We start from the raw sequence: 16,308 nt of genomic DNA, 5'->3' as shown, positions 1-16,308 counted from the left end.
TGATCTTGTCTTCATCATTTGGTTTTATTTTCTTAAAAAGCATCTCCCAAATTTTATAAATTTTGGCACCCCCAAATCTAGATCTGACTGTGTGATCTTGAGCATGTGTCTAATCTCTGTGCCTCAGCTTCCTCATTTTAAACATGTGAATAGTAATAGTACCTATTTTGTACAGATTAATTGAGGGAATAATGTATAAAACATTGGGCATAGTACCTCCTAGATAGTAAGTACTCATTTAATGATAATGATTGCTATTAATATTAATGCTACTTTAATAGCTATAGAAAAATAAAGGAGTAAAATAATTATGGCACATCATCATCAACAATAATTTGTATACTCTCAGTATTGCTATGAATTATTCTCTTGGTCCAGAACCAATGTATTCATGTGTTTGCTTGTTTGCTTTTTGGTGGACATGACACTTTTCAAGAAGAAAGAGTTTTGGTCTGCTTTTACGAAACGCATCACATGCACATAAAAAATGTGAGGTTAGGGGCTTCCCTGGTGGCGCAGTGGTTGAGAGTCCGCCTGCTGATGCAGGGGACACAGGTTCGTGCCCCGGTCCAGGAGGATCCCACATGCCGTGGAGCGGCTGGGCCTGTGAGCCATGGCCACTGAGCCTGTGCATCCGGAGGCTGTGCTCCGCAACGGGAGAGGCCACAACAGTGAGAGGCCCGTGTACCGCAAAAAAAAAAAAAAAAAAAAAAGTGAGGTTACATTTTTCTTTGTTAGGCAATGTGTAGCTATTTGCCACATTAGATGTAATTAACGTGAGTTTTCATTACTTATGTGTTTTATATCTAGGGCAAATTTCTCAACCTCTCTGTTTCTGAGATTCTCCCTCTACTGAAAGGTAGATATGGTTCCCTTACCTGGAAGGCGACTGTACACCACACCCTGTTCCTCTCCCCCGCAGCACTCGAAATCTTTGCTCACAATCTGTCCACCACAGCACTGCTGGCCATGACCATCATGGAGCCTCCCAGCACAGCAAATCTGGTTTCCGGAGGTGGAGTATGGCAGTCTGCCACAGCAGGAGTCGCCGAGACCAGTGGAAACCCGATTGTGCTGTTCATCTGGACAGCATACTTCACCTGTCAATTTAGGAGAATAACCATCATTGCATGAGTTAAAAAAATATGCTTTGACTCACGACTAAATTTTATCACAATGATCTTGCAGATGCCAACTGGTTGACAGGGTATCATCATCCTGGAGTTGCAAAATCTCAATACCACTTCAAAATGTTTGCATTGAAGTTGTATAAACACATGTATAATCATGTGTCTATGCCAACTTAGAAGCAACGCTATGTTGCCTATTTTCTCTCTGACCCCTGATACATGAGCACATGAGGTCTGGTGACATGGATTAAGTGACATTACAAAAAAAGTTTGTCTACAATTACTTTTCTATCTATTTAGTATATATATATATATATATATATATATATATATATATATATATATATGTATATATGTATATATATGTATTTTGGAAAGTGGGATGGACTCAGAAATCAATTCTTGATAAATTTGTATTGCTTTTGATTATAATTTCTTTAACCAAACTACATTTATTTAACCAAACAAAAGATTTCCAATGGAAAGTTTAATTAAATGAAAGGAGGTAAAAATACTATATTCAAATCTGCATACTAGTATTTTGCTGAGCTATGGCAAACACTGCATTTCACTGATGTAGTTCCACCCACATTTCCCCTTTATATGATATTCTGAGAAACTTGAGACAAGAATAGAATAATTTTTTGCCTAGTGCCTTGGGATCAAAGGGTTCAAATATTCTAAATATCAGTAGTCATTTTTTTTTGTATGAAGCGGCTTCTAAAAGACAAAAAAATTTTTAATTGCTTTTATTAAGGATATCTTAGAAAGGACTAACAAGAACTTGGAAGATGTAAAAATCAAACTTCATCTTTCCTCTCTATCTCATGACCAACGCCTTCCTTGCCCCTGGAACCTTGACCTTCTCCTTGCATTGCCTTACTACTTGTCTTCTTCCTACACCTTCAAGAGACCCTCTTCTATTTCCTCCACTGCCCCTTCTTAAACATATCTTTATCCCTTGACACTATCCCTCCATTAAATCTTATGAGGTATGTGAATATGATGGCCAACCTGGCAGGTTTTACAGCTTTAAACCACTGTCCAGATAAGATTTACATAATCTAGTTAATGACTTGCCAAACCTTCTTAGGAAAAGGCACAAGTTCCCTGAAGAATTTAGGATTGCCTCAGGGATTTATAGTCCTGGACTCCCTGATCTCTGTCAATTAGCTTATCCTCTTGTGAAGACAGGATATGCCAAAACTTGGTTAGTAAAAGCCAGATGAACTGCTAACCAAAATGATATTTAAAATATGGGACAATGTTTAACCACAGATAGATATAGCAAGAGTAGAAAAGTAGGGCAAGAACTCTTAGCAGTTATCCCTGAGGTCTTTCTTATCCAAAATTCATTGGTCAAAAACCCATCCCACTAGGTGAAATGGACAAACTACTACAACCTACCAAGACTAAATGATGAAGACATAGAAAATCTGAATAGACCTATGACTAGTAACAGAATTGAATCACTAATCAAAACCTCCTAGCAAAGAAAAGTCCTGGACCAGACGGCTTCACTGGTGAATTCTACCAAACATTTAAAGAAAACTTAACATCAATCCTTCTCAAATTCTTTCAAAAAATTGAAGAGGAAGAAATACTTCTTAACTCAATATATGAGGCCAGAATAACATATATATGAGCCTGATAACAAAACCAGACACATCAAGGAAAGAAAACAACAGACCAATATCTCTTATAAATATTGATGCAAAAATTCTCAACAAAATACTAACAAACTGAATTCAATTCATTAGCACATTAAAATGATTATACAACATAACCAAGTGAGATTATTCCTGGAATGCAAGGATAATTCAACATACAAAAATCAATCAATGTAATACACCACATTAACCGAATGAATGAAGGAAAACACATGGTTGTCTCAACCGGTACAGAGAAAGCATTTGACAAAATTCAACACTTTTCTATTATAAAAACATTTAACAAACTGGAATTAGAAGAAAATACCTCAACATAATAAAGAGCATATGAGAAAAATCCACAACTAACATTATATTCAATGTTATACTCAAGAAAGCTCTTTTTCTAAGATCAGGAAGAAGACAAGGATGCTGACTTTAACCACTTCTACTTAACATAATATTGAAAGTATAACCAGAGAAATTTGGCAAGAAAAAGAAATAAAAGGCATCCATATTGAAAAGGAAGTAGTAAAATTATCTCTGTTCACAGACAATATAACCTCATGTGTATAAAACCCTAAAGATTCCACATCCAAAACCCCATTTGAACTAATAAGAGAATTCAGCAGAGTTGCAGGATACAAAATCAACATACAAAAATCACTTGTGTTTTCATACACTATAAAAAACAAAAATGAAAAATCAGAAAAGGAAATTTAAAAAACAATTCCATTTACAATCGTGTAAAAATACTTAAGAATATACTTAATCAAGGAGGTGAAGAAAATGTATAGTGAAAACTACAAACTGCTGAAAGAAATTAAAGAAGAGTCAAATAAATAGAAGAGCATTCCATACTCAAGGATTAGAAGACTTAATATTGTTAAGATGTCAATACTACTCAGCAGCTTGAAGCAGAATTTCAGTTCCTGGCCAGAGACTGAGGTTGGTCAACAGCAGTGAGAGCACTGAATCCCAGCCACTAGACCAGTGGCCAGTGACAAGGCCCTGGCCCGTCAGCTGTGTCGAAATGAATTTCCACATAGAGAGGGAAAGTAGTAAAGCCTTTATTAGGAGGAAAAAGAGTGCAGTATGTGTGGATAGACACATGGGAGGGCTCAGAGAGACAGAGTGTCTCACTCTCGTGGTAGTTGGAATCACTTTTATGGGGGATTTCTTCCAGGTTTCCTTTGGCCACTCATCTTGCTTTGCCTGGTTCTGAGTCCACATATGGTTTATCTCGGGGTCCTCCCACGTGTGCGTGAGCATCTCTTAGCCAAGATGGATTCTAGTGAAGAGGCCTATGGGTAGCTGACATCACTTACTACGGGGTGGTTCCCCCTTCTTTTGACCTCCAAGGAGCCTTTCTGCACATGTGTAGTTGAGGAGGTCTCCTTGACTTCAAGAATGAGGAATATGTGATCTTTTATATCTTTTCTGGGGGGGGCCCAGCCATCTCCATCCTGCTTTTATGGAGTTTCTGCTATTATGGAGTTTCTGTCCACAGGGGAGAAACTGTTCAGCCTGGGGCCCATCTATCTCCTGCCTCATAGAGATTCAATGCAATTGCTATCAAAATCTCAACAATACTTCCTGCAGAAACAGAAAAAACCATCCTAGTATTCAAATGGAATCTCCAGGTACCTCAACTAGCAAAACAATCTCAAAAAAGAACAAAGTTGGAGGTCTCACACTTCCTGATTTCAAAACTTATTATATGGACTTATATGTACTACCAAATGTAAAATAGATAGCTAGTGGGAAGCAGCTGCATAGCACAGGGAGATCAGCTCAGTACTTTGTGACTACCTAGAGGGGTGGGATAGGGAGGGTGGGAGGGAGATGCAAGAGGGAGGAGATATGGGGATATAGGTATATGTATAGCTGATTCACTTTGTTATAAAGCAGAAATGAACACACCATTGTAAAGCAATTATACTCCAATAAAGATGTTAAAAAAGAAAAACTTATTATAAAGCTGCAGGAATCAGAACAGTGTGATCCTAGTACGAAGACAGACATACAGACCAATGGAATAGAACAAAGAGCTCAGAAATAAAACCTCGGGTGTATAATCAAATGATTTTCAACAAGGATGTCAAGACCATTCAATAGGGAAAGGACCAAATTTTTTGGAAAAACTGGATATCCAAATGGAGAGAATGAAGTTGAACCCATACCTTATACCATATACAAAAATTAAATAAAAATAGATCTAATACCTAAATGTAAAAGCTGAAACTATAAATTTTTTAGAAGAAAACATAGGAGAAAAGTTTAATGACATTGAATTTGGCAATGATTTCTTGGATATGACACCAGAAGCACAGGCAACAATAAGAAAAATAGATGATTTGGACTTTATCAAAATTAAAATGTGTTATCCATCTAAAGACACTATCAACTGATCAAAACTGTGACCCACAGGAGAAAATATTTGCAAATCAGATATTTAAAAATGGACTAATATCCAGACTATATAAAGAACTTCTACAACTCAATAACAAAAACACAAACAATCCAATTAAAAAATGGGCAAAGGATACATATAAACATTTCTCTAAAGAACATGACCAATAAGCACAAATAAGCTCAATATTATTAAGTATTAGGGAAATGTGTATCAAAACCACAATGAGATACCACTTCACACCCATTTATGATTATTATAAAAAACAAAACAAAAACAGAAAATAACAAGAGTTAGCAAGAAAGTGGAGAAATTCAAACCCTGTGCATTGCTGTTGGTGCAGCTGCTGTGGAAAACCACTAGGGCGGTTCCTCAAAAAATTAAACATAGAATTACCATATGATATAGGAATTCCACTTCTGGGTATATAGCCAAAAAAACTGAAAGCAAGGACTCGAACGGATAATTGTACACCAATGTTTATAGCAGCCTTATTCACAATAGCCAAAAGGTGGAAACAACCCGAATATCCATCAACAGATGAACAGATAAACAAAATGTTGTATACACACACAAATGGAATATTATTCAACCTGAAATAGGAAGGAAGTTCTGACACATGCTACAACATGTATGAACCTTGGAAACATTATGTTAAGTGAAATAAGCCAGTCATAAAAGGACCAATATTATATGATTCTACTTATATGAGGTACCTAGAGAAATGGAGAAATGATCTTACTGTGAACAGTGCAGTTGCTGTGTTTGTTACATTTCTCTGGGTGAGAGGTTTCTCCTGTCTGGTCTGCAATGTAGTTCCCATTTCTTAAATCTTTACAGCTAAAGAACTCAGTGTCCCTTGCTGGCAAACTTTCTTTAACATAATGTGTCCAGGGGCAGCACCAGTTAATTAAACATCACTTAGGACAATGGTGGGCTTAGAGGAACAGTGTACACACTTATACTGGGGAAAACCAACCCTTTTTTAAAAAAAAAAAAAACCTCCACTTTTGAGTATAACAAATATCGATTGGATATTTTAATCCTATTTTCTGGAATCCCTCAGAATGTTATTCAGTTCCTGACAGAAGAAAAGGCTTCATAACAAGAGGTGTGGATTATATCAATGAGAAGTAAAACTGATTTTTCCCCCCTCAAAAATGGGCTATTAGACATAAGATACAAGGATCAGTCACCTTCTCATTAACCTCTCAAAATGAATCTATTTCACGACAGGCTTGAAAATGTTTTCTCTCTAAAAGCTACCATGCAGTCTTAACAGTTAATTGTTATTCTTATCAAAGAATGACCCACATTAACATTTAGCTTGAGGTCATTAGCACATTTATAAAAAAAGGGAGGAGTGGAAAGAGCATTCTTCCCTCTGCTGTTCTTTGTTATACGGGTTCTATGGAGGAAAGTTGTGAGAAAAAATGAAGTCAATAGTATCCAACAAAATGAAGTAAATATTATTCACCAATATTTCAGACCTGTCTAGAAATATCAAAATGCCTATACCTGTCTCAGCCTTGAACTGGCAGACTACTGATTGAATTTTAATTACATTGAAATATAAGATGGTTTGGGGTCAATACACTTTCTTTCTTAATGTAAACAGTGTTAAACCAGTTAATAAAGACCATTGGCTGAAAATAGAGGTCACAATATAATCTTTTCTTTTAGGTACTGATATATTGAGATTCATGATTGGAGTAAAACATTTTCTTTGATTATCCAATAAGATTGCATTTTTTCCTTTTGACATCAAGGTAGGCATTCTAATCCTGTGAAAAATTAACCACTTAAAAGATCCAAATGTGGGCCATGCTCAACAGATTGGTAGATATTAAAATGCTTGAGGTCTGAGGGCTTCCCTTGTGACGCAGTGGTTAAGAATCCGCCTGCCAAGGCAGGGAACACGGGTTCGATCACTGGTTCGGGAAGATCCCACATGCCATGGAGCAACTAAACCCGTGAGCCACAACTACTGAAGCCTGCGTGCCTAGAGCCTGTGCTCTGCAACAAGGGAAGCCACTGCAATGGGAAGCCCGCGCACCACAATGAAGAGTGGACCCCGCTCTCCACAACTAGAGAAAGCCCGTGCACAGCAACAAAGACCCAACACAGCCAAAAATAAATCATAAATAAATAAATTAATTAAAATATATATAATAAAAAAATAAAATGCTTGAAGTCTGAATGAACATGTGTCAATATACAGATCATGGAGGTTTTAAAAACTCTTGCTTTAAAAATTACTTATTAAAAAGTTTTGTATAATATCAGTAAACGACCTTTGAGCTTCCATGACTTATTTCAGTTTTGGGGAAAAAAAGTTGAATTTTATTTGGAAATAGAACAAAAGTAGATTGATTTCTTAGTTGGAGATCTGACACTTTGTGCTAGGATTGAGAAAGGTGACAGGTAAAGATCCTAGGTGTTCATAGCCATGACATATGCAACCAAGTGTTTTTCATCAGTTTTAAGGCACAGTGGATATTTTTCAGAGTTGGGGCAGTTCATGGCAAATTATAACTTACCAGAAATTTTAATGTGACTTGGAGATGAAAACACAATTGTTTAGTTCTATGCTGGACTTAGAGAAAAGCCGAATATGACCTACTGGTCTGAAGAATGGGAAGGATGGAACAACAGAAAATTTCCATCTCACCTCTATAGTTATAATCTCTATAGTTATAATTTTCAAGGCAAATTTTTTTGCAAGGAGGGAAGATGTGAAATATAGTTGAAAACTCCCAAGTGTAAATTATTTTGAGAGAGTAAAGCATTTGACAGTGTTTAATTCATTGCCTAACACTATGATTTGTAGTATAATGAAGTTAAGGCTTTTCTGCAAAATCTTCGTTTCTGTCACCATTCTGTTTTCTTACTTGGAAAATCCAGTTGATTAAGAGTTAATTATGAAAGTATTTTTGCATAAGAATCAGAAATAACTGTACTTTTACAAGGGCAGATTTTTCTATTAATTTTAAGGAACAATTATGAAGAATAGAAGATCTCTGCCTGGAATAAACCTGCATAGTATTTAATCATTTCACTTTCCCTGTTTGCTCCAGTGTTTTGTAAAGGATATACTGGGTGAGACAATTTCTCCATACAGATATCTTGGATGGATATATTTGTACCAAACACAAGGTACACCGAACAATACCTGAATTAACTACATTTTTGGCACAAATTTCATGTTAAACTAGATATCTCAAAGCATTGAGCATCCAAACACTTAGCTTTCTTCTCTTTCTCCCATATCTATTTTCTGTGCTCTTAAAGAAGAAATAGGCACTGAACTTAGGTACTAGGGGGAAAAAAACCTGTATTCTCAATGGCTTTTCTAGAATAAATAGTAACCGATAGTAACAGTAATGAAGTTTTTAGAAGTCCGGAATAGTTGTTTAATAATTATGTTAACACCTATTAAGTAGACTGCTCAAAAGAGCATGGATTGGGCTTCCCTGGTGGCGCAGTGGTTGAGAGTCCGCCTGCTGATACAGGAGACATGGGTTCGTGCCCGGCCCGGGAAGATCCCACATGCCGCGGAGTGGCTGGGCCCGTGAGCCATGGCTGCTGAGCCTGCGCGTACGGAGCCTGTGCTCTGCAACGGGAGAGGCCACAACAGTGAGAGGCCCGCATATCGCAAAAAAAAAAAAAAAAAAAAAAAAAGAGCATGGATTTTGGAAAGACACACAGATTTGCATTTCAGCTCTTCCACTCCCATCTATGTGGATCTGGGCATGTCATCATATCATACGTAAAGCCTTGAATACAGAGTGTGCCAGAAACTTGTTGTTTTATAAATGCCAATTGTTGTTATCTTTATTTTCAGCTATATTCACTGGACATTGTTTTGTGCCGTTGAATTTGGAAAATGGCTTATTCAGTTGGCTGATAAGACAGAAGGAAAAGAAGGTGAGGAGGGAAAAATTCCTGATTGCTACTCTTTGCTACATCCCTCCTTCCCCTGCCAGACCTAGAGCAATTAGGGGGCCTCAGATAAATGGAATCTGTGGTTATGATCCCTCTATGAACAATGCGTACATCCTTCAGAACAGAAATGGAGAAAATGGAGAACAGCTTCATGGAGTGGAACACGAAGAAATTCACAGAGTTTATGGTGAAATACTCAGCCATGTGGATAAAATAAAGTCACAAAAAAGGGAATTATCCAGCTCTCCAGATATATTTCTTTATGTAATACATATAATGAGTTCTCTATTCCCTCTCTAGTTTGTACCTAGTCTTGCTTATATTTCAAAAAAGCTGAGAGAAGAAATGATACCTAAAGCCGGCCATTGGCTATGTGTTGGTGGTTTAATCTCTGGTGGGGAGGTGCTTAAAATAGTTCATTGACACAAGTCACATGTTTCTTTTTTCTGGTTCCCAAGATTACTGAGTACTACTGGAAATGATCCTCACCGGGTAGAATCCTAACGTAATACCCCGAGCAGCACTGATGATTCGGTTGTCCCTCTTGTATTCGGCCACCACAACAAACTCCAGTTGAGTTCAAAACAAATGCGATGTACTTCTCTTCACAACAGTGGTGTCCAGGCTGGGTGTCATAGAGAACTCCATTACAACACACCTGAAATTTGAGAATCAGATATAAAGAAATAGTTTTATTAAGAGTATTGTACCACCATATCTTATGTGATACAGTTATTATTTAATAAGGACTTGATCTGAGACCAAATGTAGCATATTTCTGATAAAAATTTAAAGGTTTAAAAAGTACATTTTCTCTGTATCATTCAAATTCTATCAATGCTGTTGATACAATGTAGCTTCTTTTAGCCTTCAACCATGCTTTGTGCTCTATTTTAATACTCTATAAATATGAATTATCTTTTGAATGTCAGTGCTTCCAATGAGAAGATGATTTAGAATTGTAAATGAACAGTTTCCTTCATATATATGTTTTTATTTTAATGATTGTTTAATTTAAAAACATTGCATCTGTGGAAACCTGTCTCTCATTGATCTTTTATTTTTTTAATACATTGCATTTTCCTTACACTAATTTATATGATCACTTATTTATGAACCCAATCTTCAGACAAGGCAATCTCAACAGTGCCCAACATTTATATATATATATGTGTGTGTGTGTGTATATGTATAGAAAAGGAAATTTATATGGAAATTAATTTTGAAAAGCCCTTTTAACAGTGTTTTCTCCTGTGGAAGAAATTATGTGCTTGAGCAATCAAATAATTATTTTGCATGCTCACTTGAGGTCTGAGAGACTGACACTCTGTATCTAGAACAAATGAAACACGGAATAGTGCTGAGATGTAGCCTCAGAACATACACTCGGCATAAGTTGCATTAGTTAGATAGATGCTTCCTGTAGCAGACAAAATCGACCACTATTTAAGAGGTGTTTCTCTTTTACCTTTTTGCTCATTGCTACTTCCAGCCTGCACCGACATTTGATTCATGCTTAATACAAGGGCAGTAAAATGTGCAATCTCTAAGTCTGAAGACTAGCTTAGTACTTCATTGATTTCTGAAAAATGACCAAAGAGCAAAGAAACTGGGCAGAAGTCTATTTCTATGTTTCCTCAGGTAGCCCTGGTAAACTAACTGCAATAAATTGGCTTTGCTGTGTCAAGTTGTTAGCAATGAGGATTCAAAATCAGTCTAGGGCTTCCCTGGTGGCGCAGTGGTTGGGAGTCCGCCTGCCGATGCAGGGGACGCGGGTTTGTGCCCCGGTCCGGGAGGATCCCACATGCCGCAGAGCAGCTGGGCCCGTGAGCCCATGGCCGCTGAGCCTGCGCGTCTGGAGCCTGTGCTCCGCAACGGGAGAGGCCACAACAGTGAGGGGCCCACGTACCGCAAAAAAAAAAAAAAAAAAAAAAAAAAAATCAGTCTAATTCCAAGGATGAATTGCATGACTCTTTTCTTTGATGCCATATTCTATGTGACAAGTAAAATTTCAAATTATGCCCCATTTTAAAAGAGTTAAGCAAAAACTCTTCTCTTTGTGTTTATGTGGGGTTTAGGAATGCTGGTCATTTTTGCTTTCAGGGTAAAGCAATACACACCTTCCTCTTGTTTTATGACAGTGACCTAAAATCTTGCCCTTTGTTGTACAATCTTAAAGAATCTATTAAAGTCCCATTCACGTATAGTGAGTTTCTGGACATCGAAGAACATCCAGCCTTTTCCTTCAGCGAGATTTGCTAGGACTTACCATCCTTTTAAATTTTCAAGCATTTATTTAGTGATGGGTCATTAGGACTGGTTCCCTTCCATACTTTCAGTGTCAGTGTCATTCTCAAGCTCTTTCAGTCATGTGAAACTTGTGCCTTTCTTCTAACCAACTCTGGTTTAGATCATCAGTGGGTCCCCAAAGGGGACATTTTCAGGAGATTATTTCTCTTGAGAGGTCTCCTCCTGAACAGAGTATTTCTTAATCTTCGAATTCAGTCTTCAAGTTCGTTGTCTCAGAAAACAATTTTAATAACTTGAGCTGGTAAGTGTGTAGCTAATATTCAAATAGGCAGCCTGTTCCTTGCTCTATGTTTTCCAAAAGTAATTCTGTAATCTAGTGATTCTCAAAGTGTGGTCCCTGGACCAGATGTAGAGGCATCACCTAGGAACATGTTAGAAATGCAAATTCTCATGCTCTACCCCACACTTCTTCTGGGGGTGGGACCTGCTGTGTGTGTTTTAACAAGCCCTCCGGGTGTGATACTCACTGGGGTTTGAGACCCATGGCTGTAATCACACGGGGAAGCTTGTATAACTATTACAGATGCTCCTGTAGTGATTTAGCCAAAAGACTCTTAGACTCACAATAAATCTATTTTCTACCTCTCTCCAGCCTCTCACACAGGAAATATATATTCATAGTTAACCCCAAACAAAATTTACAAACAACTTTTTCCTCTTGAGATTTTAATTGACTTCCTCTTTCACTGACAATACTTGTGTGTGTCCTTAATCCTTAAAGTAAAAATGACTTTGTTTAATGCATCAAAGATTTTTTTTTTTCTCCTGGAGAATTTTAATGGGAAAATTTATTCTAGCAATTTTTTTTCCTCTCAGAAATCCTAAATTTCATTTCATTTTATGAAAGTGTGCTCATCATATGGCACACATTTAATGTCTTAAAATGACATAAAACTTAGGCATAATGACAATTCTGGAGCCTAAGTGTCAAAAAAAAGTACAGTTAGTAACTACTAGTTTTATGACATTTCTTAGATGATAGCAACTTCTTAGCCAGTGTTAGCCATAATAATCTGTATTTTGATCCATATTGCTTCAACAACTCACTTTCATAATTACTATGTCCTTTTGCAGTGAATCTTTTGAATTTAGTAGTAGCTTTAGTCATTACATGTGTGATGTTGTTGACAAATAGGAACATTATTTCATTATGTGAAATCCTATCTTCAAACTAAGGATTTTATGCATCATTTATCAATAAAAACCATTTACAAACTCCTCTGTCTGGCTGTATTATTGATCTGATTCTTAAACTGCAACTAATATGAACACTAATCTGCAAATGGCCATAATTTTAAAATATTTTAGTCAAACCATGAAAGGTCCCAATCACAGTTACTCATCAGTGTCATGTAAACAAACACCACTTGTAGCTGAATGGATTTGTTGTAAAGAAAATGCAAGTCACTCAATCAAACAAATTTGGGAGGTTCCTTATCATTTCAATAAACTCATTTTCCTGTGAAGGTGATGAAAAATGAGAAGGCTAAAATGCTCATCGGGAAGATAGGATTTGTATAAGCATCCTTCCTTTTCCATGGGGTCTTCTTGATAGGTGGAAATCTTGATCATGATAAATCATGGTTTAAGAAGCAAGTGATTTCCTCAGACACAAATGTAAAATGTTAAAAGTATCCTCTCACTTTTCTGGAGGTCACTTGATAGCAATATCATTTATCATAGACATAGCAGATAATCTTTAAAAAATTAAGTCATAGTTTTAATTTATTATGTTGGATTGTAATTTCTTTTTTCCCCAGCTTTCTTGAAGTATACTTGAGAAATAAAATTATATATGTTAAAAGAAAAAAAGCAAGTGATTTCACTTGGAGTGTTTAGTGAGAAAAACATATTTCCCTGACTAGTTTGAAAAGATATACCTTAGTCTCAGGGGAGTAGCACCTGGGTCCACAGATAGTTTCAGGTTTTTGACACTTCACTGCTTTGCAGAGTTCATGACTGTGGTCCTTCACTGACTTCTGGATTTTAAGGCATGAACGCCATGTTTTCCGTAAGAGATCATATCCGAGAATGATGCCATTTGGCTTCCCTGGAGGCATCCAATCAATCTGAAGGGATCTGCAATGGACAGAATAATCAGGATTTCTGAAAAGACAACATTTAACATTGCTGTTGTCAGTCTCATCTGCCTTCCAGTTTGGTCAAAAGGTCTATTTTATCAATAACTTCCTAATTAAAAAGCTGGAGCAAAAGAATACATATACTAATATATATTCTGATATATGCTACTACCAGAGACGATGTTTTGAGAATCAATCAAAACCATTTAAGCTTTTGGGAGAATAACACATGACATGAGTCCGGTGGTCCCCCACTTTAAATTTCAGAGGCAAAAAGAAAGTATCATTGTTTGTGGCTAGTCAGAAAATCAACAGAAAGTTTTGGTTGATAAGTAAAACCAAGACACAAATAATTTGACTTAGTAAATAGGGTGGAAATTAGAATATGTGTCAGATCTAATCACTGCTTATAATCCCCTTCTCCTTTGCCTTCCTTCCCTCAGCTAGGACTAGCCATGTGACCCATAGCTGCTCAAAGAGATGCAACCAGAAGATGGTGGGATTCTAATAAAGGTCCCTAGGAAATTTTAGCTTCCTTGATGTGGCTGTCGCCCTTTCCCCTTTTTCTTTCTTTCTTTTAAACATGATGTCTGGAACTTTGGCAATCACCTCATTCTTCTTGCAACCATTTGAGAGAGACCATAAGAATCACAAAGACGCCTCTGTGGTATTTGTTATAACGAACCAATGCCAACAACAATCTACCTCTAGAACTACTTACTTGAGCCTCTACTGTTGGTTGTTTTGTTACTTATAGCCAAAGTACATGATCAAATTGATAAATTCTTTGTATCAGTGATCAATTGATAAAATGTATCAATGAATTTATTTATTGATACATAACATTTATAAATTTTATCAATTGATACAATTGATAATCTCCCTCCAAATATACTTTATCTTAATTTTTTGACGCATAGAAACAGATTTAATTCTGCAATAGTTCTTTATATACCATGATCAAATATGTTTTGTGGTCAGAAATAGAGGAATTAGAGATTCCCATAACAAACTCCTTTATATTATCATGTTCTTGAAGATGTTTGATTTTTAAAAAATCGAGCCACGGTTTATTCTAAACATAAAAATATACTGTTTTGGGTGGTTTGGTATACAATGAAGGCATAACATGGGAACAAAACTTTACTGCATTTTCAATGGTCTATTAATATTTCATCTGCTGTACTGAGTGAGATCATAACATAAAGCTGTTCACAGAAGAGTGAATCCTGAATAAAATGATCTACTCTCAGGTTAATGTGCAGAACTTTAATTCTGCACTTACATCTACTTGTCAGAATGACACAGTCCAGATGACATACCTGTACTATCTTCAGTATTTTTTTAAGAAGTCTATAAGAAGAGACTAGTTAAAGTTTTAATAAAGCCCCAGAGATTTGGACATGACATATTTTTGCAGTTCAGCACAGCAAGGAAAGTCTGTTATTTGCAAAACACTAGGTAAATGTAAAATAATTATTTTTGTTCTTATTATTTTCAAAAAAGAGGGTGGAATTCTGATACTCAAGATTACTTTTATTGTTTTAATTCTAGAATTTTCAACCATAACAACCATTCACAAGTAGTTATAGGTTAGCTTTACATATAAAACCTTCCAGTAAATACTCTGGAGAAGAGTAAGCACATATGAGTTTAGTCCCTATACTTTAAGATCTTAAAATTATCACAATAACTTATGTTGACCATCTTTCTGCCACTGTGTAACATAATATTTTTGTTATACCTTTTCTTTTCAGAAGAAGTATGTCTTTACAGGCCAAATTTTACTGGAACCTATCAGAATTCTAAGTGACATACATGTTAGGAATTCAATTAGGCCCAAACATTTACATTAAAAAGCCGCACTCAAGATAAACCTTGACATTTTAATAGACTGCTAAAAAAGAAAATTATTTCCTTTTCTTGGGAGGTACACACATAACACTTTCACTAATAAGACTCTATAGATAAGAAATTAATGTCACCTATGAGACAACAGTTTCACAGGTGACTTGTATAGTCACCATTATTATTCTAAGGTCTTTATCCAACTCTCAAAATTAATTCCACGTTTTGCAGATACCTCTTTTGTATTCATTGCATAATCAACTCCAGGAAAGACTATATTTAAGTGACATTCAAAGGTCGGACTTATCCACAAAAGCTGGCAAACTAGTAAAGTCTAGAAAACACCATGTAGAACCATGCCATTGTAACTTCTCTACCTTGCACAGAATAACTGTGAAGTGAGACCACCTATATTTTTAGTGATAGCAAGAACAGTTTTGATGTTGAGGATCTGAGTCAGGTACACTAACGTACGTGATCAAAGAAGAATAGGGTGTTTAACACCTGTCCACCTCTCATTAGAACCCATGGGAGTAACACTGAAAAATCTTTTGGTTGTTGATTTAAAATGAAAGACATCTCTGAGAAATGCACACCATTATTAACTGGATTAATGGTTTCATTGCTTTGATGTTTAAGAGTAAAATAGAAGGAACAGTCTTAAACCATAGGAATTAATGTGAAATACTGGGGAAACACTGAAGGGTTTTTTTTTGTTTTGTTTTAATACATCAGTAAAGGTAGGCTCATGCAGAAACATGATCATGAATCCTCAAATGGATCTTCTTTTTTGGGGGTAGGTTTGTTCATAAAGTGACAATTAGAGTTTACTTAGCTTCCAGAGCACTAAGGAATAAAAGTTAAGCTACCTTAATAGAGCTTCTAATAAAAGCCACAATGTTTACACACATTTTAGCACGATTCATCAGGTG

At 36.3% G+C, this 16,308-nt stretch overlaps 1 protein-coding gene across 1 annotated transcript in view; it reads right to left on the bottom strand.

Moving 5' to 3' along the window:
• USH2A (usherin) overlaps window positions 1-16,308 on the bottom strand; it is a 790,488-nt gene that overhangs the window by 185,134 nt on the left and 589,046 nt on the right. The window contains exons 47-49 of the mRNA XM_060088664.1: window positions 13,328-13,526; window positions 9,627-9,795; window positions 879-1,100 (exon numbers count right to left, since the gene is read on the bottom strand). Of these exons, the coding sequence (XP_059944647.1) occupies window positions 879-1,100; window positions 9,627-9,795; window positions 13,328-13,526 (590 nt within the window). The remainder of the gene's footprint in view (window positions 1-878; window positions 1,101-9,626; window positions 9,796-13,327; window positions 13,527-16,308) is intronic.

This window comes from Mesoplodon densirostris, chromosome 2 (assembly GCF_025265405.1).
Source record: "Mesoplodon densirostris isolate mMesDen1 chromosome 2, mMesDen1 primary haplotype, whole genome shotgun sequence".
NCBI lineage: Eukaryota > Metazoa > Chordata > Mammalia > Artiodactyla > Ziphiidae > Mesoplodon > Mesoplodon densirostris.
This window is presented reverse-complemented; position numbering and strand designations above follow the sequence as displayed.